The sequence below is a fragment of the Geotrypetes seraphini genome, chromosome 1 (assembly GCF_902459505.1).
Source record: "Geotrypetes seraphini chromosome 1, aGeoSer1.1, whole genome shotgun sequence".
Lineage (NCBI taxonomy): Eukaryota > Metazoa > Chordata > Amphibia > Gymnophiona > Dermophiidae > Geotrypetes > Geotrypetes seraphini.
In genome coordinates this window covers 485,214,037-485,236,895 of record NC_047084.1, presented here as the reverse complement: position 1 = coordinate 485,236,895, position 22,859 = coordinate 485,214,037, and the positions used below count along the sequence as shown (strand labels likewise).

At 39.7% G+C, this 22,859-nt stretch overlaps 1 protein-coding gene across 3 annotated transcripts in view; it reads left to right on the top strand.

The window, feature by feature from the left end:
- Positions 1-5,118: 5,118 nt before the first annotated feature.
- The window catches only part of SNX30 (sorting nexin family member 30), a 90,106-nt gene continuing 72,365 nt past the window's right edge, over positions 5,119-22,859 (top strand). Inside the window, exons 1-2 of one of the 3 annotated variants that reach the window (XM_033925977.1) lie at positions 5,119-5,354; positions 16,098-16,286. In XM_033925977.1, coding sequence (XP_033781868.1) covers positions 5,184-5,354; positions 16,098-16,286 — 360 coding nt within the window. In that variant the 5' untranslated portion in view covers positions 5,119-5,183. Of the gene's footprint in view, positions 5,355-5,485; positions 5,513-16,097; positions 16,287-22,859 lie in introns of those variants that run through there. The other 2 variants (XM_033925985.1, XM_033925990.1) reach the window with 2 other exon arrangements.

Here is a 22,859-nt window from a genome sequence, read left to right as displayed (position 1 = left end):
AGTCGAGGTGCACTCAATTGCTGAACCACCAAAAAAAGGTCCAAAATGAGAAGAATTAGAGGCAGAATTTTTTTTTTTTTTTTTGACATTCAAGTGCCAGGAAACAGCATCAGTGATCATGCTGAGCTCGGACAAGGAATTCTGCTCATCTCTTGTTACCTACTGGCAACAGAAGTCCTTTGTGTGGCTGAAATGTGTTGGCTCCTCCCTACTTGGAGCTCCTGCCACCAGCACAACATCAGAACATTCTTTTTCAGTTGCAGGACAATCAAGAATGTAGAACAGAACTGATCTCTGGTTCTGTATTTGATTTATTATTTTACATCGTTTTCTCATAGTCTACATCAGGGGTGTCCAACCTTTTGGCTTCCCTGGGCCACATTGGCCGAAAAAAATGTTTCTGGGGCTGCACAAAAACACAAACGCTGCAGCAAGACAGAGGAGGGAGCCGGCAAGACAGTAAACACCCGGGGGCAGCAGAGGAAAACACTGCATTGCCTTCGACCGAGGCCACACAAAATACTTCATGGAGCCGCAGGTTGGACACCCCTGGTCTATATTAATGAATATATTTATGTTTATTAAAATTCTTTATATTCCACATAAACAGCCAATGTGTTTTTACCAAGTTTCCCTGCTATCTCTCTACCTTTGAAACAGTAGGGACAAAGGTAGGACTGGCCATAACAGACTGAATTCTCTGTGGAGAGAAACAACGTCAAATGGGAATCACTGGTGGACCCCCGAAAGGTGCTGTGCCACCACTGCACAGCAAATTGGGTCTAATGAAACAATTTGTCAGAGTTCTAAATAAGGAGTTGGCAGCCTTCAAGATCTTCAAGTACCTTCAAGACATCTTCCTTAATCTGTCTGAGGCAAAGGTCAAAGTTAGTGTCTTCATCAGACCACAGATAAAGAAGATCCTGGAATGCAAGGAATTTCCCAAGAAGCTAACTGGGAAGTAGAAAGCAGCTTGGAACAGCTTTGTTGCAGTGGTTCAGGGCTTTCTGGGCAATCACAAGGCCGAAAACTATGTGGAGTTGGTTGAGAATCTCGTGAAGAATTACAGTAAAATGGACTGTAGGATGTCTCTCAAAGTCCATGTCCTTGATATTCATCAGGAGAGTATGGGAACATATACAGAGGAGTAAGGTGAGCACTTCCATCAGGATATAATGGACTTTAAATGCTGCTACCAAGGACAATATAATGAGACTATGATTGGAGCATACATCTGGGGGCTGATTGGTGAATGTGACTTACAATATAATTGCAAATCTCAAAAAAACTACTCACTTCTAAATCTTCTGTGGTCATCTAGACTTTTAAAAAACTAACTTTGGTTGGATGGGGGATTACGTCAAGGAATTGTCCAGATGGGAACTTCTGGAAGGAGTAGAAATGCAGTGGGCAAAACTGAAAGGAGTTATTGTAAGGGTGACAAATCTTTATGAGGTAAGTAAGAAAAAGTAAGAGGAAAAGAAGGCCGCTTTGGTTCTCAAAAGTAGTAGCTGAGAAGGTAAGGAATAAGAGGTTAGCTTTCATAAACTACAAAAGATCGCAGAAAGAGGAAGATAGGCAAAAATATCTGGAAAAGTTAAGAGAGGCTGGTCGAATAGTCAGGAAAGTAAGGATACAAATGGAAGAAAATATAGTTGACAGTAAAACGGGGAGATAAGACATTTTTAGATATATCAGTGATAGGAAGAAGTGCAAAAGTGGCATTGTGAGACTCAAAACTGTAGGGGAGGAATATGTAGTAGCTGATAAAGAAAAGCCTGAATTGTTTAACAAATATTTCTGTTCTGTGTTCATGGCTGAAGCTCCGGGAGCAGGATCACAGAAGACAAATGCAAATAGAGATGGAGGAGTGGTAGACCTTGATTGATTTTTCAGAGTGTTGTGTTCGTGAGGAGCTAGCTAAATAAAAGCTAGACAAAGGGTTGAGGCTGGATGGTGTACATCCCAAGGGTGCTGAAGGAATTTGGGGAAGTTCTGGTGGCTGACTGACCTTTTCAATGCTTCTCTAGAGTCGGGAGTGGTACCAGAAGACTGGAGAATGGCAGTTGTGGTCCCTCTCCACAAAAGTGGAAGTAAGGAAGAAGTAGGGAATTACAGGCCAGTAAGTCTGACTTCTGTGGTAAGCAAAGTAATGGAAACGCTTTTAAAACAGAGAATGGTGAAGTTTCTAGAATCAGGTGGATTACGGGACCAGTGGCAACATGGATTCACTAGAAGTAGGTCTTGTTAGACAAATCTGATCAATTTCTTTGACTGGGTGACCAGAGAATTGGATAGAGGGAGTGTGCTAAATTTATATTCCCCCCCCCCTTTTACAAAACCGTGAAAACGTTATTTTTTTCGGAGTTGCTGTGGGTCGTTAAATAAGGAATATACCATCTGAAAGATATGGTTGGAAAGTGACAGGTTGGAGACAAGGAGTATTCCTAGGCCGGATGCTTGGTCCTTTGCAGTTAAGGTAGTTGAGTCCCAGCATAGCGAGGAACAGGCACAATTGTAGTGTTCTTTGCGGATCCAAAGGAGTTCCGTTTTGGAGGCATTTAGTTGCAATTTGTTGGCGGTTGTATTTAGATTTTAGCAAAGCCTTTGAAAGTGTTCCACTCAGATGTCTTATAAATAAACTGAGTGCCCTTGGGATGGGTCCCAAAGTTACGGGCTGGGTCAAGAACTGGTTGAGTTGAAGGCGACAGAGGGTAGTGATCAATGGAAATCGCTTGGAGGAAAGGGATGTTGCCAGTAGTATGTTGCAAGTTTTTGTTCTTGGGCCTGTTTTTTTTAAAGATTTTTGTGAATGATATTGCTGAAGGGCTGTCGGGTAAGATTTGCCTCTTTGCAGATGATGCCAAAATCTGCACTAGAGTGGACACCCTGGATGGTGTAAATAACATGAAGAAAGACCTGGCGAGGCTTGAAGAATGGTCTGAAATTTAGCAGCCAAGATTCAATGTTAAGAAATGCAAGGTCATGCATTTGGGCTGCAAAAACCAGAGGGAATAGTACAGTTTAGGGGTGAAGAACTTATGTGCATGACAGAAGAGCAGGACTTGGGAGTGATTGTATGTGATGATCTTAAAGTGGTCAAACAGATTGAAAAGGTGACAGCGATACATCCTTCCAGTGTTTTAAGATAATTTTAATGGCCAAATTAAGCAATATCCTTAATAATTTTGATAGATCTTCAGATATTGGTTGTCTAAGTCCAAGATGCCCGAGCACCATAACTTCTAATGTAAATGGTTCATTAATTTTCAGCAAATTGCAGATTTTATCCCATACTTTTAACCAATAATCCCATGTATTGTCACAGTAGTATAGTGAGTGGACTATGGTACCAACATCTTTTAAACATGACCAACATTTGTTTGATTGAACACTATTAATTTTTGACAATTTATAAGGAGTCCAAATAGCTTTGTGAAACACAAAAAATATGGATTTTTTTTGACTGCCGCTGATCATAATGATTTATGAATGGAATTCCAAACTTGTTCCCAACATTCCTCTGAAACATCCTTCTTTATGTCAAATTCTAAGGAAATACTTTTTTACATAAAGGTTGGTAGAGGTGGTGGAGATGGAGACTGTGTCTGAATTCAAGAGAGCATGGGATAGGCATGTGTGGGATGTCATAGAGAGAGGAAGAGATAATGGTTATTGTGGATTAGCAGACTGGATGGGCCATTTGGCCTTTATTTACCATCATGTTTCTTAGCTTTTTTACTGAACTGATGGGCAGGAAGGCACCGGCACATGCACTATATGGGCAGTCTCAAAACTATGAAAATTTTTTTAATGTGATAGTACACTTTAATACTGTCCGTACCAGGCTCCGTGGATGACATCACCCACATGTGAGAATATCTGCCTGCTGTCCTCAGATTACACCTGTATCAGGTAAGTAACTGTGCTTTTTTTCACACACACAACAAAGATATACCCTCAATCCACACTGATGGGCTGCTGTAATCTGGACTCTCCCAATAATGCTGTATATGTATTTTTGTTTTGTGGTGGTCATTTTAATGTGTATGTTTTTATGTATCCTGCCTTGGAATAAGGCGGTTATAATTAAATGCTCTACCCCTAACCATGCCCCCTTTTAGATACATGCAGTGGACAAGATCCATAATTAGGTTTACCAGATTTCCTCTTTATAAAAAGAGGACCTCTGGCCCCCATTCTGCCCCACTGTCAGCTCCACCTTCACACAAACTGCATGTCTCCTTCCCTGAGCTCTGGGTCATGTCTGGATGTCCTCTGTGCATGCGTGGACCTAAGTGTAATGATATCAGTGCATGTGTGTGACATCATCATGTTGATGTCTGTCCATGCTCAGAGGACATCCAGACATGGCCCTGAGCCCAGGGCCTTCCAAAACTTGTCTGGGTTTTCCTAGACATCTGGTAACCCTATGCATAACACTTTGTGCTATACACTTACCAAGTTGTGCATGTAATTTTCAATTAGCTCTAATTAACATCAATTATGAGTGTCAATTAGGCCTATTGATTTTTACCTGTACATCACCAACACACATGTGTATGTGTACAGCTTTAGGTGTCATATACAGAATCTACCGTGCACTAGAAAGGGATTGGGACTAGTCCTGATAGGTGCCTTTTAAACCTGTGACTCACAAGATCAGGTTTTCAGGATAGCTCTAATAATTATGCATGCGATGGCTTTGCATGCAAGTTCCCTAATGCATATTTATTATGAATATCTTGAAAATCTGAGCCCTTTGTAGTTCTCTAGCACTGATGATTTAATACTTTTGAATGCTGCCTATGTTGAAGACTTGTTAAAAAAAAACAAACAGCGAACCTCTTTATTAACATTTGTTATTCTTATTTGCAGTTTTGTTTTTCCTTAAATTAATAGAAATACTTGAAATAATTAAAAAAAATGAAATAAAAAGCGAACTCGGAGGCCCCTGAAAGGTCCTCAGACAGAAGCCACGCCCCGTCTCTCCTGGCACTCCCGAGCAACCAATCAAGCTGTGTATCCGGGAGCGCGCGCTACTTCCTGCAGGCTAAGTGGGAGGGAGCTCCGCTCGCGCACTGTGCGCGAGTGGTAGGGGGGTGGGGAAAAGGGGGCGGGGCGCAGCGGAGTGGCACAAGCGGCCCGGCTCGGTGCTTTCCTGCTGTGCAGCCCTGGGGACCATGGCCGGCGCGGTGACCCCCAAATCTTTACCCTCCTCGGGCCAACATGATTTGCACGATATCCAGCACCCGCTGGCAGGCTCCGGCAGTGAGGAGGAAATGATGGCGGTGGCGCTCACCCCCAGTCCCGAGCTGCCCAACACGGGCACCAGCAGCAGCATTGGAGATAAGGTACCGTGTGGCTCCTGCGCCCAGGCCGGTACCCCGGCATACACGTGTGGAGTATGTGAGTGCATTGTTTGTGGGTGACGCGTCTCTCTCGCTGTGTATTTCCCTTTCTGGCTTCAGTGCTTGATGATGATGGCGGTGGAACTGAGATGGGAGCCCATGTATGTGGTACCAGCAACCATTTTTTTGTTGTGTGGTTTATTTATTTATTTTATTTTTTTGCTGAAAGAAAAGAAGCCGTATTGGGGTTTGGCAGCGGCCGTGTGCCCCGTCTTCTTTGTAAGACTGTCTTTAGAGTTCCTGTACTTTTAGGAAGGAGCACGGTTTAATAGATTGGGAATGATTAGTGGCAATCTTTCACAGAGCGTACAGATGTGGTTGGTTCTTTTTTTTTTTTCCTCCAGTTTGTGACGTGAACCACGAGCCAGACTCCCCGAAAGCCGTTGTCATGGCAAAGACTATTTACCGGTCGGCTTATGGATATGAAAACTGGGTGTGTTGCGGGTCACTACACCGCTCTTGTGTCCATATATCTTAACTGAAGAAACTTAATGGGAAACTGTGCAGTTTGACCTGGACCTGTTAAACAGGGTAGAAAGCTGGAAGGGAAAGCCCCAAGCCTGCCCAGCAAGTGTGCTCTTTTTTGAGCAGGTTTGGGGGCTCCCTGTGGCATGGAGACCAGGGCAGTTTCCCTATTTGCGTCCCTCCCTCCCAAAGCCAGCTCTAGGTAAGGAATAGGGGGAGATGTGTGTATCTTTCAGGAGGTTGTTGCGTTTTGCTAAACACAAATGGAGACACTTTATACAAAAATAATCTTTGCATATTTAAGAAAAAGTACCAAGTCTTGACCAGTGGAGGCCTTTACACAATCTGCTCCTGCTGCAGAGGGAACTGTGAGAAACAATGATCTCTCACTGGAAAAACTCAGCACAGACACGGGTGTGAAACAGCAATTGGTTTTATTTTACTCTCTTGCAAGAAAGAGTGTCAAACACATAGAGTAGGCACACAAAGCTGACTGTAGTTTTTCATTGTATAGTTAGTTCTTACTAGTGCTGCCCGATTCAGGAAAAAATATTTTGATTCAATTTAGCTTATTGAATCGATTGATTTTCCTGCACAATTGGGTGTTTTTCCAAACATCATGGTGAGTTTATTTTATAGTCTCTTCACCCCCTTTGCCCACTGCTGCTGTGGTGTAAATAAAAGACTTTTCCTCTGGCAGGATATAGATTTCAAATCTGACACATTGTAATCGCAAAACAGAAAATAATTTTTTTATTTTTTTATTTTTTTTAACCTTTTGTTGTCTGGTCATTTTTCAAATCATGTTGGTCCCAGGGTCTGCAACAAATGTCTTCTGATAACTTGCTTGCCAGGGTCTCTTGCCCATTTGTCATTTTCTTCTTTCTCCGTGGTAACCATCCATCTTCCATTTCTGTCCTCCTCTGGAGGTCTGGCATATTTCCTTTTTTCCACCTCTATTCCCATAGCTACAGCGATGGACCCCACCATACACAGATCCACTATCTCTCCTTTTCTCAACTGCCCTTTCATCCTGCATCTCTCCCTCCTTCCCCACCAGCTCTCCCTTTCTCTTTCTAACTACCCTCCTATCCAGTATCTCTATCCCTCCCCCACACACACACCATCCCTTGTGTACAACTTCTCTCCCTTTCTGTTCCTTCCCTCCCTAAATCCCATTGTTCACCATCTCTCTCCCTCTCCTGTTTTTAGATCCATTATTTCTTTGATCCCTCTCCCATCTCCATAATCTCCCCCAAGTCCATCTCCCCCCTCCACCAAGTTAATCCCTCCCATCCATCTTCTCCCCATCTCTCCTCCAGTCCCCCAACTCCCCCCAAGTCCATCTCCCCTCTCCCTCCATCTACCTTTATTTTGACGTTACAACGTGTTGCCGGTGGTGGTAGTTATTTAGCGATCCACTCCTGCCACCACTCCTTGCGTCTTCTCTCCACTGTGGCCCGCCCTCAGTGAAAACTTCCTGTTTCCACTTGGGCGGCCGAATGGAGAGAAGACGCCTGGAGTAGCAGCAGGGTAGTGAATTGCATTCACTACCGCCGATTTTGCCTGGCCAGGGAGGAGAGGAGAAATACTAATGCTCGGGAAAGAGAGAGCCTTGCTGCTGCCGATCTGCTTTCAGAGTCCCGTTCGGACTTTCCCTCTGCCACTGGAGGCCTTGCTTCAATGTAACTTCCAGTTTTGCATAATTATGCTGGTTTTAATGCTACAGAAGCCCCTGTAACTCTGTATAGAGCCCATGTATTGTAACACCTCACAGAAGCTCAAGTATTGTAATACCTTTACAGAAGCTCATGCAAACCGCTCTGAATTGACATCCCAGTCATTAGTAGCAGTATAGAAGCTAACAATAAACAATTATTTCTGGGAGATGCACTTTGAAAGGAGCAGTTTCTATGTTGTATAAGTACTTTCTTGGGTAGGTTTTTTTCCCTGGAACTCCTAGTCCAATTTAGCCCATTTTTGAACTTTGTCTTTTTATCTGTTTTTCCCTGATACCAAATTTTGAGTTATTTTGCCCCAGATGGCAAACAGAATTCTCTTGACTCCTTATGGCTAATTTCTTTCTAATATTCATTGGGTTGGAAAAACTAGAATGATTGTGTTGATGAACTCTTAGAAAATCACCATTATTTTTTTTGTAATTTTATTTTTTATTCATTTATCAACAATTACAAATGAAACTACTTGCTCAAGAAATACAGAGTTATATCCAACCTTAAACAATTTTAAGGCAAAAGATGATAATACAAGAAAAATAAAAAGTTGGAACCAGGCTCTTTCTTAGACCACAATACTTAAAGTGAGAGAAAGGAGATAAATTATAAGGAGAATACAAGTATAATTCAAAGTAATAAGGCTTAAATGGCATAAACCCCTCGGTCTTCAAGTTTTAGAGCTTCCACCCCCTCCACTGGTTTACCTCTTAAGGTCCAAAAAAGATCTTAGATGTTCAGGAATATAAAAAAACATATCTTAGACCCAAATGTTTGATAATGCATTTACAGGGGTAGGCTAACATAAAAGTTTCTCCCAAGTTGTTTCTTCTCTTACTGTAAGACATTGTCTTCACCTCTCCCTGACATTTTAATTACGTCAGGGAATAGCCACAAGCGCTGACCACAAAAGGGGGTTCCAGCTTTTTAAAAAAAGAATCTCATGACTGAGGTGAGGTCTTGTTCAGAAACAAAGTTCACAATTAAAGTAGCCCTCTCCTTAATAAATGAAAGAGTCTTCAAGAATTACCATAAGGTTCTGTAGCTCATTTTCAGAGGAAATTTTTTCACTTAAAGGTTTATTACCAGACTCAAAATTCTTCTTAGAAACAAGTAAATAATAAGCTTTTTTTATAGGTAGAATATGATCATGAGGAAAATTCAAATTCTCAATTAAAAATTTTTTGAAGACCTCAACCAGTGACATTGCTGGAATTTTTGGGCAATTCAAAACTCTCTAAGATTTAAACGACTATTAAAATTCTCAGAAAATCGCCATTATTGACTGATGAGTTGGCAGGTGTATTGTTCCTTTTAAGCAGAGAAAACCTTTCCCTTTCTGTTGGCTGCTGATATCCTTGCTTGGCCCTCATCTCATCTTTGAGTGTGTATATGTCTTAGGGGAGGGGGTGCCCATTGGGGACTGGAAGAGGAGGATAAAGAACCACTTAAGTTTATGTGCTACTTTATAAATGTGCAATTTATACTTTTGCCCTCAAGAAGCATGTATATAGTATGCAGTTGTTGATTTGCTGAGGTTAGCTTCAGAGAAGCTCTTGGTCGGTCAGTTATATCAGCTGAATTGCTTGATTTCTCATTTTGGTTGTTGAAAATCTGTTTAGTTTGTAACTGTTTAATTACATTATTTTCTGTGGGTTTTTTTTTTCCCTGTATAAGGATTTTTCTCTGTCTGTATATAAGTTAATGGTGGTATGGTATGTCATAAATGTTACCTTCTTATTTCTGGTGTTTGTTTACCTGGATTTGAATTTGAGATTTATTATTATGATTATGATTATTAATAAATACATATACTGTCACTAACCATGAGCTCAGGATAACTTACAGTAAAAATTTATACCCGAGTACAAAATTAAAATGTTACTGCTCAGTACTAATACAAATACTTAATAAAAAGCCCGTATTTCAAAAACTGATGGAACTTGGCATTATAGTCAAAGGCAAAAAGTTCTATAAGCTCAAATTAATCACCTTTTCCAAATTTAAGCTCAAGGTGAATTTCGATTTCATACACAAATTATTTCCCTGTCCAAATTAACTTATGATCTAGTTATACCTGAGACAGTGGAAGGTGAAGTGACTTGCTTGAAGCCACAGAGATGCAAGATTTAAACCCTGGTTTCCCTGCCTCTGAGCCTCCTGCTCTAAACTGTAGACTACTCCACACTTTGAGCCTTTGGGATATGAAGCCCATAGCTGCTCTGTTGGATTTGTGGCTTATTGCCATTCCCTAAGTGCTCTGTCTGTAGAAATGAAGTTCCATTAATTCTTGGCTCTCCTCTTACACGCTAGTTTTGATTCTCCATGTTTGTTCTGTCCTGAACTTTCTGCCACATGAGTCCCACTGTGAAAGGTGCTCATCTAGACTAGAAGTTTCTCTTTTTCCTTGCTTCTGAGTTATCAGCATGGTGCTGGAAGTGTCTTTTCTAGAGCAAGCCACCTGCTTTTGATTAGTCAGTTACTGTGACTTCTCTTGTTTCATACCAGAGGAAGGCTGTGTCATTGGCTGGTCTGGAACAATTAAAGAACCCGTATATGCACTACCATCAGTGCTTTAGTTTAGGTAGAGTTGGAAGTAGTGAGTCTTTTTCAGTTTGCTTGTTTTAAATGCATCATCTTTTCTTTTCATGCATCATCTTTTCTCATGCACTATCTTTTGCCTGCTCTCACTATAATCTGTTTTGATGTGTGCATAAAAGCACCTTTAGAGAGAAATGTACAGTTGCAGAGCTTACATTTCCATTGAGAAATCTCATGGTTTAAGAAGTTTTATTCATAATACATAACCAGTAATTCAGACCTAAATGAATTATTATTATTATTATTATTTTTTTTTTTGGGGGGGGGACTACAGATTTTAGTAGCCTATTTTCTATAAAACACAGTACTGTTTATAAAGTGTAACATTTATAAATGCATGGGTATGATTTTGAGAGACAAGTTGCTATGGTTATAAACTAATGCTTTATTAGGGAAAATGTTTAATACAGTTTTTTTATATTGATTTATGTATGATTTTATTGGCATTTTGCTAAGTAGTATAAATTGCCTTCAGTAGGCATGGGAAAAACAATGCACAAATCTAAAGTAATAATAAAAAAGTTGAAAACCTATAAGGACAAATGAAAAGTGAGAAGTCACAGTAAGACATCAGAGAGAACTTGGAGAATTACTAAATTTCAAATGGTTATGAAATTTTGAGCAAATTGTCCTGTGATTCTAACAAAGTAGGACAAGGAGGATGGGGGCTACATCATGGTACTAAATCTGGTCTTAGGAGCCCACCACAAAATTTGTGTTTCTTTAACTATTCAGATTGCATTGTGTTCAGCTGCCCTAAAAATTAAGGTGGGTTTTGGGTGTCACTGCTCTGTTTATCACTAGAACAAGCTCCTACAGTCACTATGATTGTAGCTGTAGGAGCAGTGCTAGCATAGAACACTGTTAATATTTAGAAGTTTTTAATCATCTCTCTATGATTCAAGAATTTTGGAAAAAGAGTGACATGAGAGAGGCAAGCTATGATAAAAAGAGAAGATGAGCTGCAGAATTATGGACAGCTTGAAGGTATACAGAGTAAATAAAGTCAGTAAGTGAAGAATTTGAAAAATCTACAACCAATAAAATGCCTGATTTCTGGGATTGGCAAGCCTTGAATGAAAGGAATTTGAGTGTTTACAGCTTTATGTAAACAGAATTCATATTTAATGCATGCTGTGGTATGTGAGGTTCGAGGAGCAAATAGTGCCTTGGATAACTTCCTCTTCATGGCCTTAGAGATAGTAAATGTCTCAGCCCTGTTGTATGCAGAACACAGATGAACAGGAGAATAAAGGATACATCTACTTCTTTTTTATATTTTTATTTTTATTGAATTTAACATATTTTATAAGTATAAACTATTTGCTATAGAAATAGAGTTCCAACAAAATTAACATCGTAGAGCATTATAACATTTAAAATAGGAATTATTATGAAAATTAACTCTTCCTTAGACCTCAACTAGGAGGAAGAAAAAAAATAAAGAAATTACAGGGAGTAACAATGTAGTAATGTACAAAGAAAAGACTTAAATGCTACAACCCGGCATTATTCCTTTGAGCTACGCTCCCACCACTAGATAAATCCTTGAGATCTAAAAAGGATTGTAGATGATCTGGTATGAAGAACACATATTTTAAACCCATAAACTTAATAACATATTTGCATGTAGGCTAACAAAAATGTAGCACCTAGCCTCCTTGTCTCTTCTCTCATTCCCAAAAACAATTTTCTCCTTTCCTGAGTAACTCTAGTTACATCATGATATAACCATAGACGTTGACCACAAAAAAGTATTCCAGACTTTTTAAAGAATAACCTCCATAACAGAATTAAGATCTTGTTCAAAGATAAAGTTAACAATTAGAGTTGCTCTTTCATTAACTTTTATGTACGATTCCTCTAATTCTGTCATAAGATTTTGCAAGTCTTTGTCAGAGACCAAATTCTCACCCCTAGGTATATCATTATTATCAAAATTTATTTTTGAAACAGGTAAAAAGTATGCTTTGTTTATGGGCGGAATCTGGTCTGAAGGAAAATTCAAACATTCTATAAGAAATTTTTTGAAGATCTCAATCAGTGATATAGCCGGTATCCATGGGCAGTTTAGCACTCTCAAGTTCAATCTTCTGTTGTAATTCTCTATCATTTCTATTTTACAAGCTGCAAAATTTTGTTTTTTAATTATAGTGGTAATTGAGTTTTTCAAGGAGGCTGACTCAGTTTGTATTTTGTCCATGCATTCTTGCTTAATTTTAACCAAACTATCTGAAAAGGTATCCATTTTCTGAACCAATGCTTCCATGTCTGAGGCAGTCTTCTCCACCTTCACATCCACCTTCTTAGTAGCCTCCAGGAGTATCTCTAGTGTCACTGCTGGGCTAGTTGCTGATCCTCCCTCTCCTTCAGCAATCTTTTGGCCCAGCATTCCAGCTGGGGCAGTAGCTCCTCCCAATGCCTGCTCCGGGGTCTCCTACTCCTCTCCCTCGGGGTCAGGCTCAACAATCTGCGCTCCTGCTGTACATGGAGGCACAGAGAGAAGCGGCGGTGACAATGATGTCAGCAAATCCAGGGACTCGAGTTCTCCCTCACTCAAATCCGACGCAGAACTCTGCCACCACAGGGTTATCTGGGTGTCAGCTGAGCTCAGCGGCTGCAGAAAACACTGGATCGTCTGCTGGGCCGGAGATGATGTGAGCAGTGGTAATTGTGCCGCTCTCACATTCCCCTTCCTCTTAGTATGGGGCATATTGGCAAAGTAAGTGGCAGCTTTCCAAAGTATTCGTTGTAAAATTTTTGAAGAAAACGCTAAGCCTTCCGAGCTCGGCTAAATGGCATCCGCCTTCTTGATTCTCTACTTCTATTTGTTTCACTTGGGTTCTCTTTGAGAAGATTACTCGTACATTCTAACATGACACCCAGAATATAGCTACACTGCTGTTCCTGGGCCACATTAGGCATTAGATATACATCTACACTGTGAACCGAAAAAAAAAAAAAAAACACCAAAATGTTTTTTATTGTGTCATCCATAGAACTCAATTGATTCTTATTAAATTTAGTGCATTGTGTCCTGAATGAAGTTGATGTAAAATGTTGTAAATATTTCCCTCCATACCACAACACTACCTTGTGGAAATGAATTGTTCTATGGGATACGCGCAAAAGCAGATGATAGTTGTAAACAGTCTCTGTAGCAAAATGGTTTTTACTGCAGAAGACCGAATTCTGATAAAGAACTTGGTACTGCTAAAAGGTTACAGCAGCCGACTATTGTTGAAAGAGTTCCTATAGAAGGGTTGGAACAAAAACGGCCTTGATGTGCTGCTACGCAAGATCTGAGCAACAGGCATTGTGGATCGTAAGCCAGGCAACAAACGACAACGCTCGATTTGCACACAAGCGCACAGTGACGACGTGCACAATCTTGTACTGAGCCAGGACATGCTTCAAACCCAGCGAACAACTCGCCAAATAGCAAGAGAAGCAGGAAAAAGCCAGACAACTGTGTTTAGGATAATTAATGACGATCTGAAATTAAAATGTCTTAAAAAGCGTTGTGCCCAAGAGTTAACTTTACACAACAAAGACGCACACCTGAAACAATACAACAGCTTTTGACCAAGTACCCAGAGCAAAGCATCAGCTTCATCTGGTTTACACACAGAATGATCGCCTGTACGTGCCTTCAATAACACTGACATATAATATAAAGCTGTATGATTCCCGCTCATTCTCAGCGGCACCGCATGTTTAGGTAAGAGGCTGATTCACAGGAAGGAACTATTTCACTTATACTTCTACCACATATGTAATCTACCTTATACAGTGCCCCTGTGATAAAATATATGGGCGAACTATTCACTCTATAAAAGTTTGCCTAAATGAACACAAATCAAGGGTGCGGACAGATCGAGATACTAAGTTACAATAATCAAGTTTGGCAATAATTAAAGAATGAATTAGTATATTTAAAGATTTTGGCTCTAGGAACTTAGAGATTGACCGGATAATTCATAATCTGTAAAAGCAAGATTTTACAATGTTTACTTATATGCTCATGGGGAAGGAGGTGGAACTGAAAGACGTGGTTGACATCTTTCTGCAAACAGTTCACAGAAAATTGCCTATCATCCTGAATTATTTGCCCTTATACTACAAGTAAAATTAGCGAGGTAAGAACCTAATTTTCCATTAAAAGCAATCTTAAAGTGCCATAAGACACAGCACTAGAAGGAAAACATTACAAAATCCAGAACCTAGATAGGATAACTTGAAATTAGAACAGTAAGACTAATCTGTGCCTTAATGGTTAATGGTACTCGCATGCATCTCACTCGGAGTTTGATCAGATTGTGGTGTTTATGTATAGCAGGGGTACCCAAAATGTCGATCGCAAAGGCAATGTGAGTCGATCGCGGAGCCCATCCCAATAGACTTGCTTTGCCTTTACATTCTGTTCTCCCTGCTTCCCCAATGCCAGGCCAGGCACGTACAAGCGCTGGGCTCACAGCCTTCCCCCCCCCCCCCACGTCAATTCTGACATTGGAGAGAAGTTCCAGGCCAGTCAATCGCTGCCTGGCTGGCCCAGACTTCCTCTCCATCAGAATTGACATGGGCGGGGGGGGGGAAGGCTTGTGGGCCCAGTGCTTGTACGCACCAGGCCTGGCATTGGGGAAGCAGGGAGAAATTGGCGGCGGTGGCTTGGGAGGGAGATAGAAAAAAGACAGAAAGAAAGGGGAGGGAGAGAGAAAGAAAGAAGGGGGGCAGAGAGAGATGTTGGTTAGGGAATGGAATGAGATCAGGAGGAAAGGAAGCAGGAGGCAGAAATAAATAAATATTGGATTTACATTTGGAGAAAGGAAGTGCAACCAGAGACTCATGAAATCACCAGACAGCAAAGGTAGGAAAATTATTTTATTTTAAATTTAGTGATCAAAATGTGTCCGAATTTATATCTGCTGTCTATATTTTGCATTATGGCCCCCTTTTTACTAACTCATATAGAGAAAAATACCACTTAACATGATATATCCACTGTGTAGGAAACTTATAGGAGGGCCTCAGATTCGGATAGAAGATAGAAGAACTTGACGTGGAAGCCTTTGGCTTAGCCATTAAATAGGCTAAATAAAGAACTTGACGTGGAAGCCTTTAAAAAAGAAAAAAAGAAAAAGAAAAAGCAGATTGAGATAAGTGATTTAGCTGCCTATTGAATAAGGATACACTGTGAATAGGACTGAATTTTAATATCTTAACTTCACCTTTAAGAGTTTTGAATTTTAGTCACTACACTTAAGGTCTATTTATTAAAAAGTTTTAAAAATTCAATTGGGGTATGGGCCTATGACTGGAGCATGGAGCTATAGAAATACGCTGACAGTTGAGTCTGTGATAGGACTACGCGTATGCTCCGAAACTGAGGCCCTCCTCTAAGTTTCCTACACAGTGGATATATCATGTTAAGTGGTATTTTTCTCTATATGAGTAAGTGATTTTTTGACCACTTGGGTTAAGTACATTTAGTTTATATACCCCTTTTTACTAAACCATGATAGTGGTTTTTAGCGCAGGGAGCAGTGCAGCGCATTCAGCTCAGCTCCCTGTGCTAAAAAAACGCTATTGTGGTTTAGTAAAAGGGTAGGGGGTATATTTGTCTGTTTTTGTATAGTTGTTGCTGAGGTGACATTACCTTGACCTCTTTGGAAAAAAAAACCCGAATATAAATGATGATTAACATTTTCTCTGTGTACAGTGTGCTTTTGTGGAGGTTGTTTTTGTTTTTATTTTATTGTTGGTAAATCATTTTGAATTGGTCATTTTAAAAGTAGCTCGCAAACCAAAAAAGTGTGGGCACCCCTGATGTATAGTGTCTCATGCTTGCAGGTGGTAATTGTAATTGATTTTTGTCTTTGTTTTATAGGACCTTAGCTTGCCCAATGGCACTCCTGTGGACACATCTAGCCCTGCTTCATCTTCATCACTCCTCAACAGACTCCAATTAGATGATGACTTGGATGGCGAGACAAGAGATCTTTTCGTTACAGTTGATGATCCAAAAAAACATGTTTCTACTATGGAGACCTACATCACATACAGAGTTGCAACTAAGGTAAAATCCAATAATTTGTCACTTCCAAGGTTAACTTATTAGTTTCCAAACTGCTTCAAGAAGCAAACTTTGCAGAATTGGAAAAAAAGATAGTGGTTAATGCAGCTTTTTCAGTATCCTGAGGTTGAGAGTTCTTTTTTTTTTTAATTTTTAATTTATTCATTTTTGAATTCTTACAACAAGTGGATTAAACATATTGTAATCAATTGTCATAAATCACTTGTATTTACAATCAAATCATCTTGTAATACAGAATAAATACCCCCCCTTTTATCAATATTCCTATTTCCATATGATATATATTTCCCACCCCGCCCCCACATATCTACTATCCATGTGCTAAGATATCTGATCATTAGAATAATTAGTCAATGGTTCCCAAATTTTTTTAAAATTATGAAGATTCCCTTGTTGTAACGCTAACACCTTTTCCATCTTATATATATGACAAACTGAGTTCCACCAAAATGTATAATTTAATTTAGTATAATCTTTCCAATTTTGAGCAATCTGTTGCATGGCGACCCCTGTTAATATCAACAATAACTTGTTATTGTTTGCAGAAATCGGACTCTGAGTTCTCATTGCTGTACCAAATAATATAGTGTCATATGAGAGTCCTACATGATTTTCTAATAATTTATTAATTTGGGGCCAAATTAGTTTCCAAAAAGCATTTACACAGGGCCAAAAAAAAATTAAATGATCTAACGTCCCAACTTCTAATCTACAATGCCAGCATCTATTAGACCTAGTACTATCTATCTTTTGCAAACGCATAGGGGTCCATAAAACTCGATGTAACAAAAACATCCATGTTTGACTCATAGATGCTGACCTTATAGACCTTAACCTCCAGGACCAAAATCGTGGCCATTGAGACGCAGAAATTGTCTGTCCAATCTCAATACTCCAAATATCCCTAAGTCCATTTTCCTTTTTTTTTTTTATTTAAAAATCCATATAACAATTTATACCATTTTGCGGCAATTCCCACTGCAACTCTTTGTGATTCTGAGCAAGTCATTTGACACTTCATTGCCCAGGTACAAAATAAATTCTTGTCTAAAATATGTAAACCACTTTGAATGCAACCTCACAGGAAAAAAAACGGTATATCAAGTCCCATCCCGAGCTCTGTTCATTGCTACCAATAACAATTTTTTCCGAGCAATGATTGAATGCCTGAATTACAGTAAACTTGGCCGAAAAAATTAGTGCTCCAAAAAAAGTCAAAGTTTGACATTACTTAGCTCCCACAATAATTGAGTAATAAATGCGAAATTTGGCGCATAATGTCTCAGTACAACGTTGTTTTCAAAAGTACAATTTCAACCTCCAAGCTCTTTCCATTAGTTTACAAATTAAGTGTAAAGTTGCTAATTTGTGTAAAAAGGCCAAAAATAGGGTATTTTCAGCCTGCTTTTACAGAAAAATACCTTTTAGAAACTCTTTCAAATCAGTCTCATTAGAGCATATTTCAAACCCCCTAGAAAAGTAGGCTTCATTTTTCAACGCAGGTTAACAATGGCTGAAAAAGGGGGACAAAGTTGGGAGACGTTGCCACGGCAACAACCTCTATTTCAACATAGTTCTGTCATTTTTAAAGTTACAGTTTTGTATTGACATAGTATTACTACTACTCTTGATGGTCTTTGGAGGCTAGCCCGGGCAGCCAGTCGTTTAGTTGTTCCACTAACTCCATCGCAGGGTGATTTTCAGTGGCTAATTCCAAAAAAATTCCATTCAGCCTCAATGTTGAAATCATTTCTGTGATTGCACAAATTCACAAAGTTCTTGTAGTTTTTATATTGTGCAGCTGAGCCGTCACTGAAGTAGTATATTTTGGTAATGTTTGTTTGAGTTACCAAAAATTCGATCAACTTTTGAATAAACACGTGTACAGATATCGTATCATGTTGCATATGATCAGAAATAATGCAACAGTTTACAACTTGCAATGTGCCCACTTCATTGAGGTAATATGCAACAAAAGGATGTACCGTAGCTTGTGAATTTTCCCAGTGAAAGCCTTGGGCGGCATCCTGTACAACAAATGAGTAATTTTCAGCGAAATCCATCAAAACGATCATTTCCGTTTTTTTTAAGCCTGTCTTCAACATCTTCAAATATTCACTTTGATGTTTTGAAATGAAATGGTGGCTTGTCAACTTCCAAATCTTGCTTGCAAGTCTTTCAATAAAGTTGTCCATGGTTAGTACGCTTGTTTCTAATGTTTCAGCGTGAACCCATTGCTTAAATTCTATTGATTCTTCTGGATCTAAATCCTTGAATATTTCTTCCAGGTATGCTGTTAGTGCTTCTTCACCAGGGCAGTTTTGACATCGTTGTAGCATACAGTCCTTGACATTTAGGTCGTACACAGTTTTTTCCATAAGAACTTTGTAGTTCTCTTTGACATTGGCGCCTTGTAGCATGAGCTTTACATTTTGATGTATCGTGCAGACACACACGGAGTGTGCACCTGATGCACCAACGGTTACACACCACTTTGGCCTGAGCTCACATAATTTGGAAAAACCAATTTCAGTTCCGTATTTGTTACAGTACGCCACGTACAGCTCTTTTAAATTACACAACAGCAGCCGCTTTTGCTTTTGTACTTTTAAACCATTGAGGCGGACTGAAATGCAATCTTTTTTGCCAGGACATATTCTGCTGAATTCATCGTCTTCGTAAAAATCTTGAACTCTATTTGCAATTTCTTTTGGAAGGGACTTGCCAATTTTTGCATCAGGTATAGAACAAATGCCTTTCTCTTTCTTTACTTTTTGGGCTGTTCTGACCATGCGCTCTGAAACGCCAAACTTCATTGCTGTTTCCTTTATTGACCAACTTTTTGGGGCTATCGTCAATAATTGAACTTTCATTGACCTGTTGGATATTGCAATTTTCGTTTTCATTTCTTCAATGAGGTCAGTGTAACCTTCACATAACTTGCATTCTACAGACTGACGAGACGGCCCAACTTCTTCAGCTGAAATTCCAGCAGCAGATGTAATCTTCTTGGCTATCACATTCTGCACACGTTCAATTTTTCGTATCACATAGCCGGCTTTATCTCTACTAGCTAACCTTCGAATTTTCAATGGAGAGGTTCCTAAAGCAGTCAAGCTTTGATCAACTGCATCGGAGATGCTGATATCAAAATCGTCTGAAGATGAAGATGCTGCAGTAGCTTCACTCATTGAAACATATTGGGCTTTGCACCTACTGCAAAGTTTCTGACCTGGCTTGATATTTATTTTTGCCACTTTTCTAAAATCATTAGACATGGCAAGATCGACTTTTAACAATCCACTTTGAACAATGTGATTTTTCTTTTCAAATGGATTACAACACGATGTTTGCTTTAATTCGTATTTGTCGAGATACTTTGCTTTGTGGTGGAGGCAGATTTGGTCTTTATCCATCAGTTCAACTTCAGAGCGCCGAGTGATAAGCAATTTTTCATCGGTTGACAAATTATGTAAAAAAAATGAGCCCACATTTTTTAGAATAAAATGTGCCGTCATGACACTTTGACAACAATTTTTGCCCAATGGCACAGTCTGGCAGAAAAGGATTATTATTAGTCGATTCGTTGGCATCCATTTTAAACTGAATTAATAATAATGTGGATCTGAAAAAGAAAACAAGTTGTAATTTGTGATCTGCATGCAACAAAATTATCACCTCAATTTCTAGTTAGGAATAATCATTAATTAAGAACACTATAATTGTACCCAAAGCTTGAGTAAAAATAAACAGGGAAAAACAGTGTGAAAAGTGACATAATTGTAAGTTGAAACGTAGGCTGTTGCCATGGTGACATCTCCCAACTTTGTCCCCCTTTTTCGGGCATTGTTAACCTGCGTTGAAAAATGAAGCCCACTTTTCTAGGGGGTTTGAAATATGCTCTTTCTAATGAGACTAATTTGAAAGAGTTTCTGAAAGGTATTTTTCTGTAAAAGCAGGCTGAAAATACCCTATTTTTGGCCTTTTTACACAAATTAGCAACTTTACACTTAATTTGTAAACTAATGGAAAGAGCTTGGAGGTTGAAATTGTACTTTTGAAAACAACGTTGTACTGAGACATTATGCGCCAAATTTCGCATTTATTACTCAATTATTGTGGGAGCTAAGTAATGTCAAACTTTGACTTTTTTTGGAGCACTAATTTTTTCGGCCACGTTTACTGTAATTCAGCCATTCACTCAGTGCTCGACAAAAATTATTATTGGTAGCACTGAATAGAGCTCCAAAAGTTGTGCAGGGTAGCTAAGTTTCAGTTTTTTTGGAAACATAGCTCGTGAGATATTGTGTCTCAAAGTTGTCAGAATGTCACTGTCGTACTGTATGTCATTGCAGTATGGGGTCAAACAAATGGCTATATCTCCACGAATATTCCACAGGCGAAACTAAAACTTTACCAAAGTTCGTTTGATACATGTGGGACTTTGTGCATAAAGTTTTATCAAAATCCGTGATGGTCATGCAGGGAGCCCTTGATCACTTGACATGGAATAACCCAGAGGCAGCGATCAAGACAGGCTGCCGACGTCGGGCATTCCCTCTATGAGTCCTGCCTATTTTGTTTCAACTTCCTGTTTCCGCATAGGCGAGACTCACAGAGGGAATGCCCGACGTCGGCAGCCTGTCCTGATCGCCCGAGGCTGGGAGGAACAGAAGATTTCCGGGGCAGGAAATTTAACGGCATCCATCTCGCCGGCCCTACGCAGACCGGCAGGAATTTTCTGCGGACTGGCACCGGTCCGCGGACCGGCGGTTGAAGAACTGTGTTTTAGACTGTCTAGCTGGCATTGAAAATCAGAGAAATATCTGATAGTGTGTGTAGCAGTCTGAGCCAGAGACTCAAAACAAAATAGAAAGAGCTGCCGATATTTATATCCATTCTTCTGTACTGCAGATTATACATAGTACTCATTGCCATATACTGTATAATCAAAACAGTCATTTTTGCTAACACAAAAAAATAAGGCCCTCAGTGCCCTGTTAGTTTCGTTCCTGGTCACTGGTTGTCCCTTCACGTCTTACACTACTGTTCCTTTGTGTTTATCTCATGTTTTGCTTTAATTCTCAATGACTTGTACATGCTGTAGAATTTCCTGACTGTGACCCTCAGAAGAGGGGTCATGTAGCTGGATATTGTTTGAATTGCTGGTGATAACACCAGTTAGCTGACTCTGGTATTGCATCTCCCCCTTCCCCCCCATCCTGAATAGATTTTTGTGCTGAAAATCTGCACTGGTCAAATACTGCAGTGCTGTAAAGCTGCTGAGATCAGTTTTCTGTAGCCCTTCTACTTAGCAAACTGAAGCTGAGTGTGGAGCATGTAGGCAGCTGGGTCACTAACCTATTTGTCCCCAAGGCACAAAAAAGAGGAAGAAGGGAAAAAATAAAACTTGTGTTTTTCTGGTTTCTTGCCTTTGTTTCTCTTTAGTCAGACAAATGCTTTGTTTCATGCTTCTTAAAATAGTTAAGGGAGACCTTATTTTCAACTGTTGTAAAATACCAATAATTTTACTCCCAGCCCCACAACTGTCCTGCAGCAACTCAGATACACTTGTCTTTGGTAGTACTTGGTGTTAAGAAGGTGGATTTTGGATTTATGTAATGTTTGGAGTTCAACCAAGTCTTTAAAAGATGAAAATAATTCTAAATGGTAATGGTTCTTAAACCTGTCCTGAGGACTTCCAGCCAGTTGAGTTTTCAAGATATCCCTAACAAATGTTCATGAGGAAAATTTGCATATAATAGAGGTGACAGGCATGCAAATCTGCCTCATGCATATTCATTAGGGATATCTTGAAAACCCCAGCTGACTAGGGGTCCCCCCAGGAAAGGTTGAAGAACCACTGCTATATGGGATAAGATAGTAACACAGATGAGTAATGCATGAGCATAAGAGTTATCATACTGGGACAGACCGAAAGGTTCTGTCAAGGCCAGTATCCTGTTTCCAACCGTGGCCAGCCCAGGTCACAAGTATCTGGCAAGATTCCAAAAAGTAAAACAGAATTTATGCTGCTTATTCTAGTAATAAGCAGTGGATTTCCCTAAGTCCATCTTAATAATGGCTTATGTATTTTTATGTTATGAAACTATCCAAACAATTTTTAAACCCTGCTATGATTAACTTTTTTCACTACATCCTCCAGCAATAAATTCCAGAGTTTAATTACACATTGAGTGAAGAAATATTTTCTCTGGTTTGTTTTAAACCTACTACTTAGTAGCTTTATTACATGTCCCTTACTCCTAGTATTATTGGAAAGAATAAAGTGATTCACATCTACCCGTTTCACTCCATTCAGTATTTTATAGATCTCTACACATCTTTCCTGAGCTGTCTCTTCTCCCAGTTGAAGAGCCCTAGCCACTTTAGCCTTTCCTTTTAGGGAAGTCCCATCCCTTTTTTCATTTCTGTTCCCCTTCTCTGTCACTTTTCTAATTGCACTATGGGTTCCTTTTACAAAGCCGCACTAGGGCCTTAACACACGGAATAGCACGTGCTAGCAGCTACTGCCTCCTTTTGAGCAGGCGGTAG